The 20,361-nt window shown below is 39.6% G+C and overlaps 1 protein-coding gene across 3 annotated transcripts in view; it reads left to right on the top strand.

Moving 5' to 3' along the window:
* LOC122837360 (A disintegrin and metalloproteinase with thrombospondin motifs 2-like) overlaps positions 1-20,036 on the top strand; it is a 120,812-nt gene extending 100,776 nt beyond the window's left edge. Inside the window, exons 9-23 of one of the 3 annotated variants that reach the window (XM_044127672.1) lie at positions 1-133; positions 832-861; positions 3,968-4,081; positions 4,177-4,322; positions 4,788-4,948; positions 8,169-8,302; positions 8,389-8,512; positions 8,931-9,011; positions 9,108-9,271; positions 9,373-9,529; positions 9,630-9,765; positions 10,980-11,187; positions 11,315-11,444; positions 12,090-12,176; positions 15,698-20,036. In XM_044127672.1, coding sequence (XP_043983607.1) covers positions 1-133; positions 832-861; positions 3,968-4,081; positions 4,177-4,322; positions 4,788-4,948; positions 8,169-8,302; positions 8,389-8,512; positions 8,931-9,011; positions 9,108-9,271; positions 9,373-9,529; positions 9,630-9,765; positions 10,980-11,187; positions 11,315-11,444; positions 12,090-12,176; positions 15,698-18,795 — 4,903 coding nt within the window. In that variant the 3' untranslated portion in view covers positions 18,796-20,036. Of the gene's footprint in view, positions 134-831; positions 862-3,967; positions 4,082-4,176; positions 4,323-4,787; positions 4,949-8,168; positions 8,303-8,388; positions 8,513-8,930; positions 9,012-9,107; positions 9,272-9,372; positions 9,530-9,629; positions 9,766-10,979; positions 11,188-11,314; positions 11,445-12,089; positions 15,023-15,697 lie in introns of those variants that run through there. The other 2 variants (XM_044127673.1, XM_044127674.1) reach the window with 2 other exon arrangements.
* Positions 20,037-20,361: the final 325 nt, after the last annotated feature.

Raw genomic sequence — 20,361 nt, 5'->3', positions numbered from 1 at the left:
GTCCTATGACTGTCTTCGGGACGACCCGTTTGACCACAACTGGCCATCGCTGCCTCAACTTCCTGGTTTGCACTACTCCATGAATGAACAGTGTCGTTTTGACTTCGGGGTGGGCTACACCATGTGCACCGCGGTAAGAGACCCCTGTAGTCTAACATCACTTACTTTCACTCATCATCATACTGAGCGCATCTTCAGTCAAAGCTTAGTGTTACTATAGCTTCCAAGCACAAGTGACAGGTAAATGTTAAGCCTCAACAGACAGAGTTTGAAAGGGATTTTTTTTCACTGTGGTTTGTAAAATAGCTTGAATTATTTAAGTGTTTTCTCAAATTTTAAGAGTTGGGCTTCTTATCTGAGCCCAATGTTGTCTACTAGTGTATTACCTTTGACCAGACTAAGTGACATATGTAGCCATTGACATTTTTCTGATGTCCTGTGTTTCTTCTCCCGGCCTCTGGTGGGATTGACATCTTGCTTAAAAGCAGGTAATTGGTTTTGTTAGCTACTATTTTCTTTATGTCATTAATTTAATTACAAAAAAAGTTTCTTTTTATAGCCTCTCAGTTGCCTTGATACCACAGTGCCTTTACATGAACCTGCTAGAAACAAAATTTTGTAAAGACAAAAACATCACTAAAAAAGTTTCATCAAGCTGCAGCATCTTTTCTGGCATCTTTACTTCCTTTACAGTCAGCATCATCTTTTCTGTGACTGTGAAGCCACTGTGGCACGCTGTTGCAAAGCTGTTTTTTGACTAAGGGTTTGCTCAGGGGCTTGCACACGTTGCTAGATTACCCTCTATTCTCTTGTCAAACTCATTCCCCTCAGCTACAAAAGGTGGGCCAGACAGGATCGCAGGTAAGTCCACCCCACCTCCAGGAGGACGTGTGGACGTGTCATTTGTTTTATTAGGTTTTCTCGTTCTTTTTGTTCCCCAAAGTCATGTGTATGTAATGTTGCTCCTTCATTTCTGTTTTGATCGTACTCTGCGTCTCAGTTTTGTCAAGATTTGGTCTGCAGGATTCTAAAATGCTTGTGCTTTAAAAGAAAGCCACTACAAAATCCTCCAAAACAACGGGACACTTGCAATTCATTTGTGTGGCCCTTATGGCTCTGTCCAGCACTGTTCCTGGCATCACTGGTGCAGTGATTTACTAGTGGTAAATCACGGCACATCTTGTAGAAAGAATCTCATTATATTGACACTTTTATGACTGTAAACGAGTGGATAAGGTTGGAAAGAAGTCTTCCCTATCCTTGGGGAAAGGGCTCAGCCAGAACAGAGGCCCCTTTTCCCCCTGTATTTTAGGATCCTCCAGTCTATATACAGCTGACAATTACCTACCACAGTCTAACGCGATGTTTGTAAGTCAACTCCTGACCTGTAGAAGTCCCTCAGGGTCATGGTAGGTGGGAGGTTCTGGGGAGAGGAGAGAAGAGGGCAGGCTGGTTTGTTTGATGGCACTTTGATTCATTTTAGACAAGGATGGGAATTTGCTGAATTTGCTTCTCAAGCCATGTCGAGAGACATCTCATTAGTCACAGATATCTCACCTTTTGTCGTGAAACACTCTGCCCTCTGACCCTCCTTACAGTGCTTTGCAAAAGTATATATATATAACACCTGAAGTCCTAAAATTGTTACAGTCACATCATGCTGTGTGATTCATGTGATAGATCAACGCAAAAAGTAAATGTGAAGTGGAAGGAAAATTATATACATATATTATGTTTGATGTAGATTTTTTTAAGCCCTCTCTAACTTGTAAGAATCACCTTTTGGTTCAGTTATAGCTCCAAACGCTTTTGGTCATTTTTTTCATCAGTTTCTGGAAACTAGAAACTGGGATTATTGCCCGTTTTTTCATGTTTTATTTTTTATTTTTTGCAAAATATCAGAACATCTGTATAGACTACTTTTGCCGCCGTTTCACAATCAGATTCCAACACTGAATACACTGATCCAGACAGTTGCAGCTCTGTGGGTGTTTGTTAGGGTGTTTGTCTTGTTGAACAGTGAATCTAGTGATCAGGGATGTATGCACTTAGTTTTTCTTCAAATAATGGTTTACATGAAGGTCAGAATGTTCAGTGTTTGTGTCCTCTGACTAAATTATGTTCTTCCACCTGTCCCCTGTAGAGGTAAGCTACTCATTGTGTAAGCTACATATTGTGGCTTTAATCTATTATGTCTGTCTCCTTTAACATTACCCTGAGTATCTTGGCATCCTCTGCTATTATAGCTTTATTTACCTGGCTTATACGTTTAGGGGAACTGCAGTGCGTTGAGGCGTTTGTCATTGTGTCATACTTTTGTTCAGATGAAGGACTGGACAGGACTCAGTAGAGGCCACTTCTCCACTAGAGTGGCTTCAATCAGTTCTGCTTTGGTCCATCCCGACCAGATTCATCTCCATTAGTGGACATGGCTCAACTCAGCTCTTCTCTGGTTTTTGTACCTAATTCTGGAGTAGTACTAGCTGCTTTAAGAAATGTAATGCATGCAAGCAATTTGATCGAGAACAGACTGCATTCATTGATTGACCCGTGATTTACGTCACTGCAAACTCCAAACAACCTCTCAACCAGCGCTGTGAACCTGCATTCATCCCGTCTGCTATCAAAGAGCTGCACACTGTGGACTAGGGTAATTGTGAGTTTAAACACGAGCAGCGCCAGGAACATATGCGTCATGCATTTTGGAGCAGAATGACCGTGATTTTGCAGCCATGCAAGCAACAAGTCTTTCTGAGGAATGGGAAGCAAAGAAGAAGCGAGGAACTGTGCAGCTCTGGTCAACATTTTGTCTGAGCTACAGCTTTGTGTGAAACTCTGGATCTAGATTGGTTTGGCTTTTATTCTTTGTTTGAATTTTTTTTTTTAAATAAAGTTCACACCTGGATATCGGTAGATTTGTTTTGACTACATTACCTATATCCAAAAGGTTGCACATTTAAAAAATAAGAGTACTACCATATGTTTATCGGAAAATATTCAGCTAATCTGAATATTTTCACTATGTTTGGTCCACCAATGGATTTCTAGAAGTCAAAATGAAATATGTGGTTTTGTTGGCTCCATAAAAACTACAACCATGAGGTTCTCCATTGCTGAGTGTCACTGAAAACATCATTGACTGCAGCTCCTTTACAGTACTGGCCTGCCCACGCTCTTAACTATATTCACACCCATAATAGTGAGGAGCAGATCGTAATGGAGACGCTCCAAACAGGCTGGGTATCAAAAAGCTGCTTTTCCACTGTAAAGTCTCACTCCAACCGGAAGTTGGAATATGATTTTATGAACTTTACAATTTTTTTACTGTTTTATTTCTGATCTATTTTTCTGTGTTCGTTTGTCTATGTGAAGCTATTTGTTGGGAACAAGCAGCTTCTCTTACAAAAACCTGACACTTTAAGAGAACTGCATTTATATGCAGATTAAATTGCACACAGGTGGATTTATATTAGACTTAATTTAGGGTTATTATAGTGAAACAGTCTGAGTACAAATGTATTTTGATCAGAATTGCATGTTTGTAAATGGATTTACAAGCTGAGTATCATTTTCCTCCCACTTCACAATTTAGTTCTGCTTTGTGTTTGTCTGTCACCTAGAATCCTATTAAAATGTTTAAATGTTAGTCATTGCAAAGTGAGATTATGTGAAATAAGAGGCAGGATTACTTTTGCAGGGCTCTGTATCTGTCAACAGAATTTGCATGAACTGCTGTGTGTTTCTCAGTGGGTCCCAGTGTAAACTGCAATGACTCTGCATAGATTAAGTGTTGGTATTGTTTGGTATGTTTCTGTCTTTGCTACTGTTGTGGCATTTCTCCTCCCATCTCAACTTTATTAAGTGTTAAACTTCCCATAAGTTCACATTTTGATGGACCTGTTAAGCAAAAATGTTTATTTCGAGCTGCTGTTTTTGACTATGCTGAAATCTTTGTGCTCCCAAACAGTACCGTACGTTTGACCCCTGCAAGCAGTTGTGGTGCAGTCACCCAGACAATCCATTCTTCTGCAAAACCAAGAAGGGGCCACCCATTGATGGCACCATGTGTGGGAATGGAAAGGTGTTGCTACATTTTTACAAAAAACATATTGTAAAAGATTTTACGCACAATATATGAAGGTACTAAATTAGGCATATCTTTGTGCTCTTGGGCAGCACTGCTTTAAAGGTCATTGCATCTGGTTGACTCCTGACATCATGAAGCAAGATGGAAACTGGGGATCATGGAGCGAGTATGGCCAGTGCTCACGAACCTGTGGGGGAGGAGTGCAATTTCGCACCAGGAACTGTGACAATCCCAGGTATGACATTATTTTTTAGTGTGTGTCTAGTGTCCACCACAGCCATGAGGTGAAGGTGTGTAAACAGACTTAAAATAAGGTAATCATTTATTGCAATAGCAATAGTAACAAATGGTTACCAGCACTGTGCATTTTTTCCAGGATGTTTCTTAATTCCAGTCTTCAGCCCCCCTGCCCTGCATACTTTAGATGTGTCTGTATTCCAGAATACCTGATTCAAACGATTGCCTGACCTCCTGTGCCACCATCAAGTGCTGCAGAGGCCTGTTAATCGCCCATAGATTCAAGCCAGGTGTGTGGCAGAATGGAAACACCTAAACCATGCAAAGCAGGAGGGCCTGATGACCGGAATTGAGAAACACTGGGTTAAAGAGATCATTTCAGTTTAAAGTGTAATAAAAAATCCAAAGAGCAAATTACCGCTAAAATGGCAAGAACATTCCTTGTGCCTCTTGTTTTTCCCAGTCCAGCCAATGGTGGCCGGCCCTGCAGAGGGGCAACTTACCAGTTCCAGATGTGCAACACCAATGAATGTGAAGACATTTACAGTGATCCCAGGGAGGAGCAGTGTCACGCCTCAGAGTACATCAACAAGCACCTCTGGCTGCCTTATGAACACCCAGACCGTGAGTAGAATCTGAACCAGCCTGACAGTAGCAAACCAGGAGTGATTAGGTTCTGCTGGACCTATATGTTATGCAATTTAGAGCATGTGGTGTTGTGTTATTCGATTAATGGGAGCTCAGCTTTAAGGTACAACCAGACCCCTCAAAGATATGGCATATCTTTAACAATTGAAAATGATTTGGGATTTTTTGCCTCTTCTACCCATTGACATCTTGATCTCATTAATCCTCTAATTTCTCCAGGTTTTATCCACCATATCTAAATAATCCCACTAATACCAAACAACAAGCCCTAAGTTCTACATCTTAGAACTTAGATGTAAGTTCTGTGCGGTTTCTAATGCACAGGAACTCTTTACATTAAAGAAATAGTAAAATCCACATGGCTGCATGCATAAAATTGTCAGCTCCAACCTATCTAAGAGCTGTATTGTCACTTCCGTCTTAATACATGTGAAATTATCATTCACCTAAAGGGCAACTGTACAGCAAAGCACTGCGCTTATTTCCTATCTAAATGACCCTCCTAAATTGTTGTTCCTTCAATCTTGTTACTTCTAAATGCCATATTTTTTGTTTTTTCTCACTAAAGCATTCAGCATCATAAATTACCTCTCTTTGTGTGAACATGCAAACCAAGTGGGTTTGTGAGAGGAAAATGATTCTGATGGAGGTGAAACTGAATTCCATTCATGATCTGTCATCTTTTACTTCCATGTTAAGTGTGAGAATGTCAACTGCAGATCTGAAACTATAATATTTGTCTAACAAATTGTTTTCATTCCCCCTTTTGGGATTTCCCTTGTATCCACAGCTGCACTGTGAATTACTCCTGAGAGGAGAAACATGAGGTATTAGCCAAGCAGCTAATATTTGGGTTTTGCAGTCTGAAGCTTTCTATGTTCTCGCACAGAGGAGATCACATGTCTCCCATATACAGCAGTGTTTGCAAAACACTTTGATTAACACCTTCTGACCCCCCCACAGCATCTCAGAGCAAGTCTTGACAAACTGAGGATGCTGTCTTCTGTTGCTCTAAACTGTAATGTCATGGTTATTATTATCATGTGAAAATGTTACTGGGAGAAGAACAGACTGGCTCTGAGTGAGCGGGTTGATTTATGAATAGTATATCGTGCTGATGCTATAAATACAGACTCAACCTCTGCAGTGTTTCTTTTTGACTGCACTGAATGCACATGAACAACACTGGTTAGTTCAGGTGTCATCACACTGTGGACGATTCTTTATAAGGAGCTTCCACACCTATTGGTGTCCCTGTAAATATATGTACAAAAGCCTTCTACCCAGCCTTATTTCTTAAGTAAGGATTAGGACTTCATAATTTGTGAGAAACGTGTAATTAAAGCAATGTACCTGTATGCTCTATATGCCATTAATAGATTTATTGATAAGAATCAGTCATTGAGAAATTACAACTAAAATTTTTTTCTTTGTCTGTACACCAGTTAAAGCTGCATACAAATCTTTTAATGAAGCCAAATTCTTACGATACAACAGTATTTTTATGAAGCCTAAGTTTGCAATGAACTAACAATATCATGCATTAAATGTTTTCCTAATGTTGTACAGATCTACTCAGAGGGTGATTATCACAGGGTCACCAGTTCTTCATAACATCTATTCAATGTTATAAATATGTGGTGAAGGACCTCTTCTCCTTTTGTTAAGTATTGGTGATGCCATGGGTCTGTTTCTGGGCCTGTTAGAGTAAAATATCAGGACATTTTGAAAAGGATCGGGTGACCTGAAGATTTATCAAGTAACAGTGTAGGCAACCAAAATGTAGTCAGAAAGCAGGATACTGTAGTCAAAAACAGGTAAGCTTTAACTGCGTAATATTCGAACAAACTTCATTAACTGATTAACGAAGAGGATTTGGGCAATTCACAGAATACAAAGTAGAAATCTTGACAAAACAATGAACAAATTATAAACACCCCAATGTGAGCTACTATTGTGTTTTTCTACTCTACAATGAGCCAAAACACACGGTCGAATCCGCTCAGAAATGTTTACCAACCACGAAATCAGCATTTTTCCCTGACAATTTCAAACCTTAGACCTAAATTGTCCACAAAACCTGTGGTGAGAGCTGAGGACAACAGAGAATGAGAGAAGACCAAGAACTCTGGGCGATTTAGAGTGATTAAGAAAACAGGAGTCAAAGATCGCAATCTCTTAATGCACCAACCTGGTGAAAAGGTTGGTGCATATTCATTTACCAATATTTTTGCCGCTCTTAATTTTGTTTAAAATAATCATTTCTGAACATGGGATTTATTTTCCCTCTGAATAAATGTACTCAAAGTAATTAATTCTGTGTGAAATTACTGTATGCTACTGCAATAAAAGACGGAGAAATTTGAAAAGATATTTTAAGGCTTTTCACACATCTTTACCAGCAATACCAGTATATGTGAAGCTAGCTGAGGTAGATTAGTTGCATGTCTGCCACCTGTTCATTAGAGTCAAAGCTCTGAAAGACAAGGTCTTGGTGTGTGTGTGATAGAGTAGGAGTGTTCATTCTCACCGGGACGGTCTGCCAGGTTTTGTCTCTGTGGGCTCACGTAGTTGTAGTGTGACTAAGAGACACAATAAGACTCATCATTATGCTGACTCACCGAGATCTCATTCAGAATATTACAACTACTTACAAACAATTAAGACCAAACTTATCAGTGATTTAGGTTTAAAGTTATGGTTTAACTTTGAAAATTTTACATAGTTACCAGCAAACCTTTTGCTTGTCTTCACTATTAACCCAGTATGAATACCTTTGACTATTCATACTGGGTTATGAGCTCCAAGTGTTTGACGTTGGAAGGCCTCTTTGCCATCACCTGCATGTAAGTCTTTTAGTTTTAGTGTTTTAGTAAGTTTTAGTGTTTTTCTTTTCAATTAATAGTTTTTATTCAAATGCTTCCGAACAGCATAGCCAATTCTCAATCCTCAATACATCTAACTCACAGTTGTATTAATTTCAGATTATGTTACTTAATATCCAGTAGAAGTCAAACCAAAACTTTTCTGCTGAAATCTTTAGCATCCTCTCTTGAAAGAAAGAAAACGTGTTGGTCAAGTTAAGGAAGATTTTAAATTTGCGTAATTTGAGTAATTATGGGATTAACAGTGCCAACTAGTGCAATTACGTAATCAAGTAATTTTTATTTAATGTGAAAATATGTTTGCTTTCTAGCTAACAAACGCTGCCACCTGTACTGCCAGTCAAAGGAGACCAGAGATGTGGTCCTCATGGAGAAACTGGTGCTGGATGGCACACTCTGCTCATACAAGGACCCGCACAGCGTGTGTGTGCGTGGAGAGTGCGAGGTGAGGCTCTTCATATGTGTGTTTGTGTGCCTCAAAGTTAAACAGCTGCACTTATTCTTATCAGCTTCCTTGGTTTCCATTAACAGAAGGTGGGCTGTGATGGCGTGGTGGGCTCCTCGAAGCAGGAGGACAAGTGTGGCGTGTGCGGAGGCGACAACTCCAGCTGTAAAACCTTTAAAGACACAATCATGCGGACTGCTAAAAAGCAGGGTAAACGGAGAAAGCCGAGTTGATTCTATCCTAGCAGAAAAACTGCTGGAATGTGTTTCTCTCTCCCGTCTTATGCTTAAATAAACATCGCCCTCTAGAGGAAGATGCTTAAAATTTACCCTGAACCTCAGGGAAATTTGACCATATGTTTCCATGCGAACATTGCCAAGACTTTACGTCAAAGTTCATGAGCTAATGTTGAGTCTATTATCTTACTCTTGAAGTCGGCGCAGACCTACCTCATGAGAGCTGAATTCCTGGAAGAGTCTGTTTTTCTCTGGCTCAAACTAATAAAAAAAGTTTCCAGTGAGGCACTTTTCCTGCTTAGCTGTTCTATCTGGAAATTACAAATTGAGCTCTTTGAAGGGGGGCTGGAGGTTTGAGATCCAAAAAACACTCATTGAGTCTGTCGTTTCAGGCTTCCTTAAGGTTCTTGAAATCCCCAGAGGAGCGAGGCATTTACTCATTCAGGAGCTGAAACCCACCTCACACACTTTTGGTAAATGAAACCCTCCCTTGGTCCTTTTTCTGTCATGCGCGTCTGTATATGTTTCCTTTTTTTTCTTATAAAGAATTATTTCTCATTCATTCACAGCTGTTAAAAATGTGGCATCAGGACTGTTTTTTCTTAATGGTGAAAACGACTACCCTGAGTCCCGCTCTGTGATAGAGAAGGGCGTAGAATGGGAATATGAGAATGACAACGACAAGGAAACTGTCCAGACCACAGGGCCACTCAGACATGGGATTCTAATAATGGTACAAACAACAGGATCAAATTAAAAGTTTAGTTTTTACGATCATAAATTTTAAATTAAACCAGTTTTCCTTCAATTTTTCTTTGCTGATCTCTCTCGTAGATGAAATTGCATGGCGATGAGGATGTCAATTTGTCGTATAAATACATGATGAATATGGATGGTGATTCGAACATTCAGGACAACATGCTGGTAGAGGACAGTGCCTACGAATGGGCTCCGAAGAGATGGTCTTATTGTTCCAAAGCTTGTGGTGGAGGTATGTTAAAAAGCCAATGACCACACAGCCTCCCTTGTCACATGTATTTTTTCCTTTATTATATCCTAGAATTATCAATCGGCTGTCACCTTCTCTTTAGGGAAGCAATATCTGCGATATGGATGCAGAAGGAAAGTTGACAGTAAGATGGTTCACAAAAGCTTCTGTAATAAGTCCAACATGAAGCCCAGAGGAGACATAAGAGACTGCAACCAGAAGCCTTGCCCTCCACCCATGTATGTATTCAGTAATTCCTTCCGGAAATTGAAGGTAGATATCGTTTATTATGACCAGTGCCAGGAATAGTAAAAAACTCTAATTATCTGATAATTGTGGCATCTGTTTGCACGTGGGCAGGAAGTGAACATGTTAACATAGAAGCTGATGTGTTAGAAGCGGGAAATATTGACAAGCTTAAGGGGCTCGAGAAGCGGGATGTGACAAACGAAAATGCCAAATTCATCGCCACCGTGGTGAAATCCAACATGGGACACGATGCCTGCAACAAATGTTGAAAATGTCTCAACTGTCTTGTGTAGTGTCGCTGTGCAAATTTTATTCCTAAGAGCTGAAAATTTTACATGCACGGATTTGGCCAGTCACTTTGCTGGAGGAGGGCAAAAGATTGTTGCCTCCGAGTGCAAGTCCCACAGGAAATGAAATAAGAGGGAGCAATGTGGCCTTCCATGTGTCGAGCCCTTAACTATGTGAGTTAATGTGACAAGAATCAACTTGGGATGGCTCAGTCACTGGGTCAGAGTAAGGCACAGGTGGAGAGAAACAATAAAAGGCTACTATTGTAGTGTAGCTGTCTTCTTATGGACATCATTTCTGCTTTTGATGGAAAAGTGACAAAATTCAACATGTATTTCAATGTGTTTCTTATGCAACGCCTCAGACAAGTCATGGTGCCCTTGCTGAGTCCATTGATTAAGTAGTCAGATTAGAACGAAACCACAGTGTAAACAGGGATGCATCTTCATGCATTCTTTTGCGTCACATAGATGTAATGCATGGTATTCCCCGATGGTTGCCACAAAGTATAGGTGGTTCACTTCAGGTTTACAAGTCTGAGTTGTTGACCTAACCTCCAAATTCCTCAGATGTCGATCTAGTCGAGCATCTTTGGAATGACCTGGGCAAAGCATGAGGTCCATGGGCACCAACCCCACAACTTACAGGACTTGAAGGATCAGCTGCTAACATATTGGTGTCACATACCACAGCACACCTTCAGGGATCTAGTGGTTTCCATGCCTTGACAGGTCAGGCCAGTTCAGCAGCATAGGGGAACCCAACATAGTGTGAGCTGGGTGTTCATAATGTTATACCTGATCATGTATATTTAGACTGTCTTTAAGCTTCTACCACTTTTAGATGATTCTATTTTGTATTTTTTTTTTATTTGGCGTCCTCGTGTTTTCCCAAATATTTGGTATTTCACTTGCAGCTGGGTGACAGGAGAGTGGCAGAACTGCAGTAAACCCTGTGGAAAGACAGGGATGCAAGTACGCTCCGTCACCTGTGTTCAGCCTTCAGAGGACAACACAACACGCCTCATTCACAATAAACACTGCAGCGACGACCGTCCTGAGTCCCGCAGGTCCTGTAACCGACATCCCTGCCCCACGCAGTGGAGAGTCGGCCCCTGGTCACAAGTATGCACCCAAGACATTAATAGAAAATACGAACAAATGTTTTTGAATAAAAAAAATGTTGTATTTATCCTAAATGATGTGTGATATTTGAATGCATTGCATTTATGTTATGGTCCTGTGCCGCCAGTGTTCAGTGACTTGTGGAAACGGGACGCAGCAGAGGCAGGCACTGTGCCACACCAGGGACAACACCATAGGACTCTGTCTAGACAGCAAGCCTGACACCATAAGAGTTTGTCGCCTGGAACCATGTCGCAGTATGTGTTAAATAAACTCAAATAATTCTTCAGTCAACTGTAATTAGAGCTACTGTTGTGATTTCCATGTTACTTATTCAATAGTAGTGAAACAGAAATATTCAGTATGAACATTTTGATATTTGCTGCACTTAAATACGTACATAAGGTTACTGTCAAACATTTGATAAACCTAATCGATATTTGAGAGGACAATGGAAAAAATCTAACATTAAAACAGACTTTTTAGTCGTTCAGAAGAAAAAAAGAAACAAAACTCAGCTAGCATCTGTGTCTGTATTATGCTTTCCCCGTTTTATTGTTGTGGACTAACAAAATGACATTTTGCCAAATTGCTTAGCAGTTATTTCAAAAATGCAGCCCATCGAACAAAACAAATCACTTTACTTTAGATTTTGCTACATCCATACATCCAGGACTAGTTGGTCCTGAAAGTGATGGACATTTGTTTTCAACAGAGGGCATAGGCAATCAAGTGAAGGAAAATCTAAGTAATATATAAATATAAATATAAATATCCAGTGTGGACATGTGCAAAAATGTTCTAGCTTTTGACAAAAGTGATAAATGTCTCAGATGCTCTGTTGTAAAATACTCCCTTTATTGTACTCGAGTTATCTTACCATTTCTGTGTCCCCTTTGCAGAGGGCTCATCAGACCTCAACAAGAATGGCAACATTCTGATCCAGTGGCTATCCCGCCCCAACCCCAACTACCCAAGGATCTCATCACGTAAAACCTCCCTCTATAGCTCCCAGCCCGGCCTTCACAGCGACAGCCGCAGCTGCATGTCTGTCCTCTGCTGGGCCCTGCCCATCTCTGTCCTCCTGTCTCTGCAGGGCCGGCCCCGGCTGGCCCCCTGACCTGCCCTTCCTGCTGCGCCTTGTGCCTGTGCCCACGCCCGTGTGAGCGAGCGGCAAAGCTTTCGCTTCTCTTTTGGGAGAGGATGTTGTCTCTCTCTCTCTCTCTGTGTCTGAGGCGGCTCTGACCGGGGGAGGTCTCTGGCTCCTGTGTGTGCTAGTTGGTTCTCTCTTGCTCTGTCTCTCTTTATCTATCTCTCCTCTACGGAGCATTGTGTTGTAACCGCTGGCCAGTCGAAAACTTATAAGATCAAGAAAAAATTCGGTGTGAAGAGGATTCTAAGTGGGAAACGGGTTTTCACTGACACCTCCTGTGATGTGTCAAAGGGCCGTTCACGTGTGAGGGGACCCTCTCTCCTCTCTGCATTTGGCAGCCATGTTTTGGGTGATGTTATGGGTTACCACACCTGAGACGCAGCAGGGCTTTTATTTTATTTTTTTTTCCCTTTTGTAGCGCACTGTCAGTGTGGGAGAAAAAGAGATGTGAAAAAAAAAATCAGAAATGGTATATAAATATCTATATAGAAAAAAATATTTATATCTAAAAAAAAATATGAAAGCTTTATTGTGAATGTGATCTGAGGACATCTTTGCTAAAGTGCTCATCTTGACATCTCGGTTCCATTCGGGGATGAAAATGGCGCTCCCATTTCCAGATTGACAAGAACTCAGCACAGTGAAAAGATATAAAGGGATCTTTTTTTGTTTTGTTTTGGTTGATTTTATTTTTGCAAAGTGAACTGAGGAGCTGAAAATTGTGAAGTATGATAAGAAAAAAAGAATTTAAAATAAAAAAAAATACAGGGTAGTTTGACCACTTGAGGTTGCTTCCCATTCCACCTCATCATCAGCCATCCTCTCTTTGACTGTTATACAAAAGTTCAATAAATGCAGCTTATTTGTGCTTGCAGACTTTAAACAAATACATCTATAAATATATTTGTATTTATATATACCTATAAATCTAAATCTATATGAGTACCAATAATATTAATAACATTTTACCATGAATAAGCTGTAGCTTATTTGCCTAAAACCTTTGGACTGCTATTGATCGCTTAGATCCTTGACTGTTATGTGTATTTTTTTAATGATTTTACATGAATACAGATAAATATTATGCAGGACTTGGTCAGTTAGTTGCCTCTCCATTCGCTCAGATGGATCAGTGGTTTTCCTGTTGCTTCTTGTTTTTTCTTTCAGGATAGGATCATGTTTTGTCATGCACATTTGCATCCATCACCTGGATGTTTGGACACATGTCTGTGCGAGCGTGCATCTGTCCACGTGCGAGTCCACGAGTATGTGTTCAAGGGTGGATGTGTGTCTTGTCATGTACGAGCGTGTGTGCGAGGGTGCTAAATCATTTGGGCTTTTAACACACTGCGATCAGATACAGAAATACCTCATAAACTTTGATTTTGAGAGCGTCCAGTGGTCTCACTTTATGTTTTTGTCGAACATGAACAATGCCTTATCTTGGATTGAATGTAATGGCATTTATCTGTGAAAGAGATGGCTTTACTCATTCAAAGTTTCACTCGGAATAGAGGCAGCTTCAAACCAACTTAAACTCACACCCGCCAATCATCAAAACCTACCAAGCTGATGTCGGACCAGTGTCCGACTACCGGAAAGGATTTTCAAAGGGCCTAGGGTACTGACACATTTGGCATCTTGGAAAACAAAAAAAAGAACACTTCAGACTTGTCATTGTATTGTGATCACATATTTCTGTTGTGACTATGTAGCGAGCTATCCAAGGTTTCCTTCTGCTGGAGTTGGACTGTACGAGACCATGCCAGACCTAGCAGTGCGATACTGTATATAAAATTGGTGTTGACTGTATTTAATAATGTTCATGACTGTTATCTTCTTCTATAATATTCTATACTTTGGGTAACTGTTTCGTGGCTTCACTGGCCTGCTGCGTGGGGCTGGCTAATGTTCGAAGAAACATTCAGATGGACTACGTGCACTGCGTCTATATGCACTTTGATTTATCAGGGAAATTTTATTAATGTTTTGTAAATGTTTCATATGACACTTATTGTGCCATTCCAGTTTTTACATCATCATGGAAATTCTGTATTTTCTTTAAAAAGCAAATATAATTTATGTACTTCATGTTCTTTTCTCAGTCAACTGACAGATTGACTTGTTGATTTCCAAGTAATCAAGTGTTTTACCAAAGTGACTGTGAACTTGTAACTTTCGATACAGTTGAATTATTTTTCTTAAGAAAAAAAAAAAATCTATATATCTATATAATGAGCTGGAGGTGGGGGCATACATCTCATTGTTTCAGTTCCTGTCATTCTCAACAGCAAAGTTGTATCAATAAAAATGTTTTAAAAAGTGTGACTTTTCACTCTGCAGAAATTTTTATAATAGAAAATATGCTGTTTTGTAGTGACACAGTATAGTTAGTTCCACTAGGGGTTTCATGATTAGCTTTTTTTGTCGCTGATACACATCAAGTATTAGGGATGTCATTTCTGAATGAACATTGGCTGATACTGACAATCAAGTGTGTTGTTAAAGCTTGTAAAATATCACTTTCTTGAAAACTGTAGGTCTAGATTGCAGTAAAGTGCCATTCTACATTCCCTCAGCATTACAACTAACTCAATTATAAAAGTATGAAGGCGTCAGTATCACCTAGTTTTCTCTTTTTTGGACAGCAACAGACATTGTGTAACAACAGGAGTCTCTACAGATCTGCCTCAATATGCTGCTCCACTGTGGATTAGCATGACTTAGAAAGTCACATTTAATATTCTGGCAAAACATCACAAGAAACACACATCATTATCAGTTGTTTGTAAACACTGTATGACTGGAGACATGTACCTATGGTCTTGGAAGTCATGTCTTTCTTTTTGCTAAGCTAACCCTGACATTTTTCCTGCCTCTTGCTGACATAATCTCAGCAATGGGGGAGCTGATGGAGTTTCAATATGGATTAATTAAGAATGTTGTTATCTGAAGCCCATATCAGCAGGTGGATCTGGATTTCCATAATTTGTTTATACTGAGTGGTTGAGTTTGACATTAAACTATCAAAATGAAAGTTAGATCTTAAGTTAATGATCAGTTCTTCTTACACCCAAGAAAAGTTTTACTGACAACTAAAGACTGGCAATCATTTTGTTGTATTTCAGCTGCTCTGGATTAATTTGATGACTGCTCTTAAAATTTTCTCTTCCTTCCTGCATTCTCTGCTGCTGATCTGGCTTTACTCCTGTATTTTTCTAATTATATATACACACACACACACACACACACAAATGCTACTATTTTTCAGAATACATTCCTTAACTTAGAAATATTACCCAATTGCAACATGTTCTTTTCTATTCCCAGTCTGAGTTCTTTGTCTCTTCTTCACAGGCCTACCATGTAAAGGAGATCGATCTGTCTTCTGTCGTATGGAGACTCTGCAACACTACTGCTCTTTACCAGACTTCTGGCGATTATGCTGCAAGACCTGCAGCACCATCAGCAGCACCAAACCTGATCCCAACTCCACTGCTACATCCACCTTCAACATCACTGCCACACCTACTCCATCCACGAACATTCTCAGCACCATCTTCACCACCACTCAGCCCACTAACACTGCCATCCCCACTACCTCGACTTCAACAATCACGCAAGTCCCAGCCCTAAGAACCATAACTCTTGATTCCACTGAATCTTCACCAACATCAACAAAAACTATCCCCACTCATCAGTTACTTGCAACCAGCATTCCTTTCATCCCCACTGTCTTTTCAGGATCTGCTTCACCTTCTACTAACACTCGTTTAGAAGCCTCTACAACCCCAGATCTTTTTTCCATCAAATCTTCACTGAGACCCTCAACAATAATTTCCACTCATCCAGCGGATAAAGTGAGTTCTCCTTCCTTCAGCACCAAGTATCCAGCTTCTACAATTCAAACCCTTTATTCCATCTCTTCATCATCTACCACCAAAGAAACACCCACTCATCCACCAGCTCAAACAAGCGTTTTTTTCCTCCCAACCATCTCTCCTAACGCAATCACAACACCTTCTACTAGTCATGCAAATGCTGAGATCACAGAGCCACTTTTGCAGAGAACTTCAACTACTTCAACAGCTGGGACAGCAAGTGCCCAAGTCCTTGCATCAACACCCACTCCTGTGACAAGTCCAATAGAAAGCACTACTAAAACAGTCACCAGGCAAAAATACAATCCTGATAAGAAAATTCAGCCACAAACTAAGAAAAGTGTGGTTCCTTCACAGGAAAGTGGAAAAAAGGAAATCCCACAAAGAAATACTACAAAAAAATATGTTCCACCAAGGAATAATCTTCCAAAGAAAACAAGTATCACTGCAAAAACTGGAACTCCCAAAAAGACTATTGCTTCACACTCTAATGTGAAGAAGGCCACTCCAACAAACATGATCCCAACTCCTACTGCAAAGAGTACTCTACCTAATAGACCTCCAAAGAAGACCATTACACCAAAAACTAAAGTGATAAAGACTAGCCCACCAAGCACCAGTCCCAAAAGAAACATTCTTCCAAACCCAACTATGAAAAAGGCCACTACAACAACAAAAGAGACTTCTCCATCAACCCCTGCTGCAAAGAAAAAAAGTCTGCAGGATAAGCCTCCAAAGAAAACTATTCCATCAAACACTAAAGTGATAAAGACTAACCCACCAAGCACCAGTCCCAAAACAAACATTCTTCCAAACCCAACTATGAAAGAGAGCACTCCAACAAATACAACATCAAAAGTGACTTCTCCTTCAACTCATACTCCAAAGAAGAAAACTCTACAGGATAAGCATCCAAAGAAGACCATTCTACCAAACACTAAAGTGATAAAGACTAACCCACCAAGCACCGGTGTCAAAAAAATCATTATTTCAAACCCAACCATGAAAAAGGCCACTCCAACAAACACAACAAAAGGGCCTTCTCCTTCAACTGATACTGCAAAGAAAACTTTACAGAATAGGCATCCAAAGAAGAGCATTGCACCTAGAACTAAAGTGATAAAGACTAACCCACCAAGCACCAGTCCCAAAAAAACTAGTCCTCCAAAGAAGAGCATTCTGCCAAAGACTAAAGTGATAAAGACTAACCCGCCAAACATAAATCTGAAAAAGAATATACTTGCAAAGAAGACTCCATCAAATACTACCCCATCAAACCCTTCAGCAAAGAGGACAACTCCACTAAATAATACACCAAGCAATATTTATCCATCAAACTCTACAGTGAAAATGTCCATTCCAGAAAATACTGCGCCAAGAATGATTGTCCCAAAGAACAGCATGAAAAAGACTAATCCGCCATACACTGGCACCAGAAATGCATCTACACCAAATACAACTCCAAAAAAGACAACTGTAGTTAATGACCCTTCAAAAAGGAAAACTCCAAACATCACTTCTAAAAAGACAGTTCCAGCAAAAAACATTCCAGAGAAAAAAACAAAATCTCCACCTAAAAAAGAGGTTAGTTTAAAGGCCAATCCCAAAAAAACAACTGCAACAAAGAAAATTTTCACAAAACCACCTCAAACAAAGGCCAACATTAAACACAACCCAAAAAAAGCCCCAGAAAGTGCTAAGTCAAAGGTCAATGTTAAACAGAATAAAGTCAAGGAGATGAAGACCAATCGAAAACAGAATACTTCTTACTTTACCACATCCTCCACTCCTTATCAGGTATTTTCTTCCATGGTTCCTTCCAGCAGCGTTGTACAAGTTACAGTGGTGAACTTGTCTCCCTCTGATTCAAAAGTCAGTCCTTCATTCATCAGCAGGGATGCACCGGTCACAGACAGAACTCCAGTCATGCACTGTAGCAGCACAGAGAAAGAGTCTATTACACCAGACCCTTCTGATGATTTCATAACACCTCTTAATGATATTAACACTGAGGCTGACACACGAACTATTCCATCTAGTGAAATCACAGTGACAAGTAGTGGTGAAGCTACCAGCTGGACTTATCCAAGTGGTGATGACAATAAAGAGTCTTACAGCAGTTCGGGAGTGGTCACAGATACTGTTGTGCTGGAGGATGGCCTCTCCATGGTGATCCCTATTATAAACAGAGAGGACACAACAGAGAGAGCCTTTCCACCCTGGCTTGACCTTCCTGACTATATCCCTGTAGGTGTACCCATTTCTACAACGGCCTCAGACCTTCCTGCCTCCCCAGTTCCCACTGCGGCCCCTCACACAAAGGTAGAACAAGTGACAGTAAGCCCTGAAATCTTCTCCACTTTGAAACCTCTGCAAAATGCTGCGGAGAATAATGAGAGCAACTCAATTGCCGTATTTAATAACAGAGTCATTGTTGCAGAAAGTGACATTTCTCAAAATAATCTGATCCCAAGGCACCTCAGAGAACGAACCAGGAACAAACGAATACAAGAACTTCTGGAGGAGAAGCGAAATTTTCTCCTCAGAATGAAAAGGGGCAACACAGAACAATAGAACAGCAGAGATGAACTCTTCTCGAGTCCAACAATATTTTATATCAGGCCTCCCAAAGGGAAAAAAAAATAAAGAAAACGAGTGAAAAGCAAAGATTGGAGAAAAATATTTTGCTGAATGTTGGTGCAATTTGGCATGTAGACACTGTACTGAGAAATAAACAGGTTTGATATTGCACAGGGCCTTTGAAAAGCCAAGTTGTTTTCTGTCTTCACACCCAGGCTGTTGTCTGAGAATTGAAACACTATGTAGATAAGATGTAATGTATTTTTTAAATATTGTTTTTCTAAGCACATAGAGAACAGAATTTATCACCTATTGTCTCAAGTTACAGTGTTAAACTACTGCCAGTGACTGCAGCCAGCCCCTCAGACGTTAGCGTCCCATGAAACAGTCATTTTGAATGAGATTAAATATTTTTTTTAAGTGGTTCTGGTGAAATTAGACATTTACAGAGTTTCTGATGGATGTGATTTAAGCCTTTACACTTGTTAGAATAGTGCTATTTTCAAAGCAAACTTTTTCTGTAACATTTCTAAGTTCTCAGGAATCTAATTTTCAAAGATTTATTACAGACATTTGGAAATATTTGGTGCTTAAATTTCCCACAAAGCCAAATAAAAAGTGTTAAAACACAAAGGAAATAAAGATTCACTGACTGCTTTTTGGTCAATGAAATTGTTTTTCTTTCATCAGTATTGACAAAAGTTAAGATGTTTCTCATGCATTTATTTATGAACAAAATACATATAGGAAAAAAAAAAAGATTTTCTAAGCTTAACAGCCAAGGGCCAGTGTGTTTTTCTCTCTTGAAGTTGTATTATTTGTACATGTTAAGTTACATCATCTGAAAAATCGCCTATATTTCTGTACTATATATATGTACATATGAAAAAGAAGTTAATGTTAAATATTTATTAAAGTTTAAATGCTTTTGATATGTTGCAATTTATCTGAGTTGTGTGATTTTTGCTTGAAGAAAAACATACTTTATTTCTGGATTTTTTTTTTCTTTTATGATTTTAATGGTAATGCAATATTTGACAGCCAGGTGGAGACAGAGCAATGTAGTTATTCTCGGGCTTTCTTTACACTGATGCTTCTCCTCACATCAGTGATTTTTAAGCCTTGCTTTGCAGCGACAAAATGACCTACCTCCAAATGTTATCAATATTACTTGTGTCTGGGTTTATCTTGGTAATTTTAAAATTTTCTTGGGAAAATTTAGGGACATTGTGTTTTTTCTAATACTGCACATAAGACTTTGTTCATTCAGTTGCTTATGTGGATAATATTAAATTTGTATGACACAAAATAATATTGTTCGTAAATAGTGATACATGCATTTCAATCATTTCAGAAACATAAATCACATAAAATCTGTTGCAGAGGAGCCTAGTTTTTAGTCAAATGGATGAATTTAATATCGACATCTGTAGTATGATTTATTGCAGTTATCCTTTAATTTATACTACATTTAACATGTAATTGGAATTGGTTATAAAAGCCCTTAACCTTCAAACAGTTATGTACTCAGAAATGATTCAACACAATCTCAAAAGGTCT

Source organism: Gambusia affinis, linkage group LG09, assembly GCF_019740435.1.
Source record: "Gambusia affinis linkage group LG09, SWU_Gaff_1.0, whole genome shotgun sequence".
Taxonomy (NCBI): domain Eukaryota; kingdom Metazoa; phylum Chordata; class Actinopteri; order Cyprinodontiformes; family Poeciliidae; genus Gambusia; species Gambusia affinis.
Note: the sequence above shows the minus strand (reverse complement) of the source record. Positions and strands in the feature narration are given on the sequence as shown.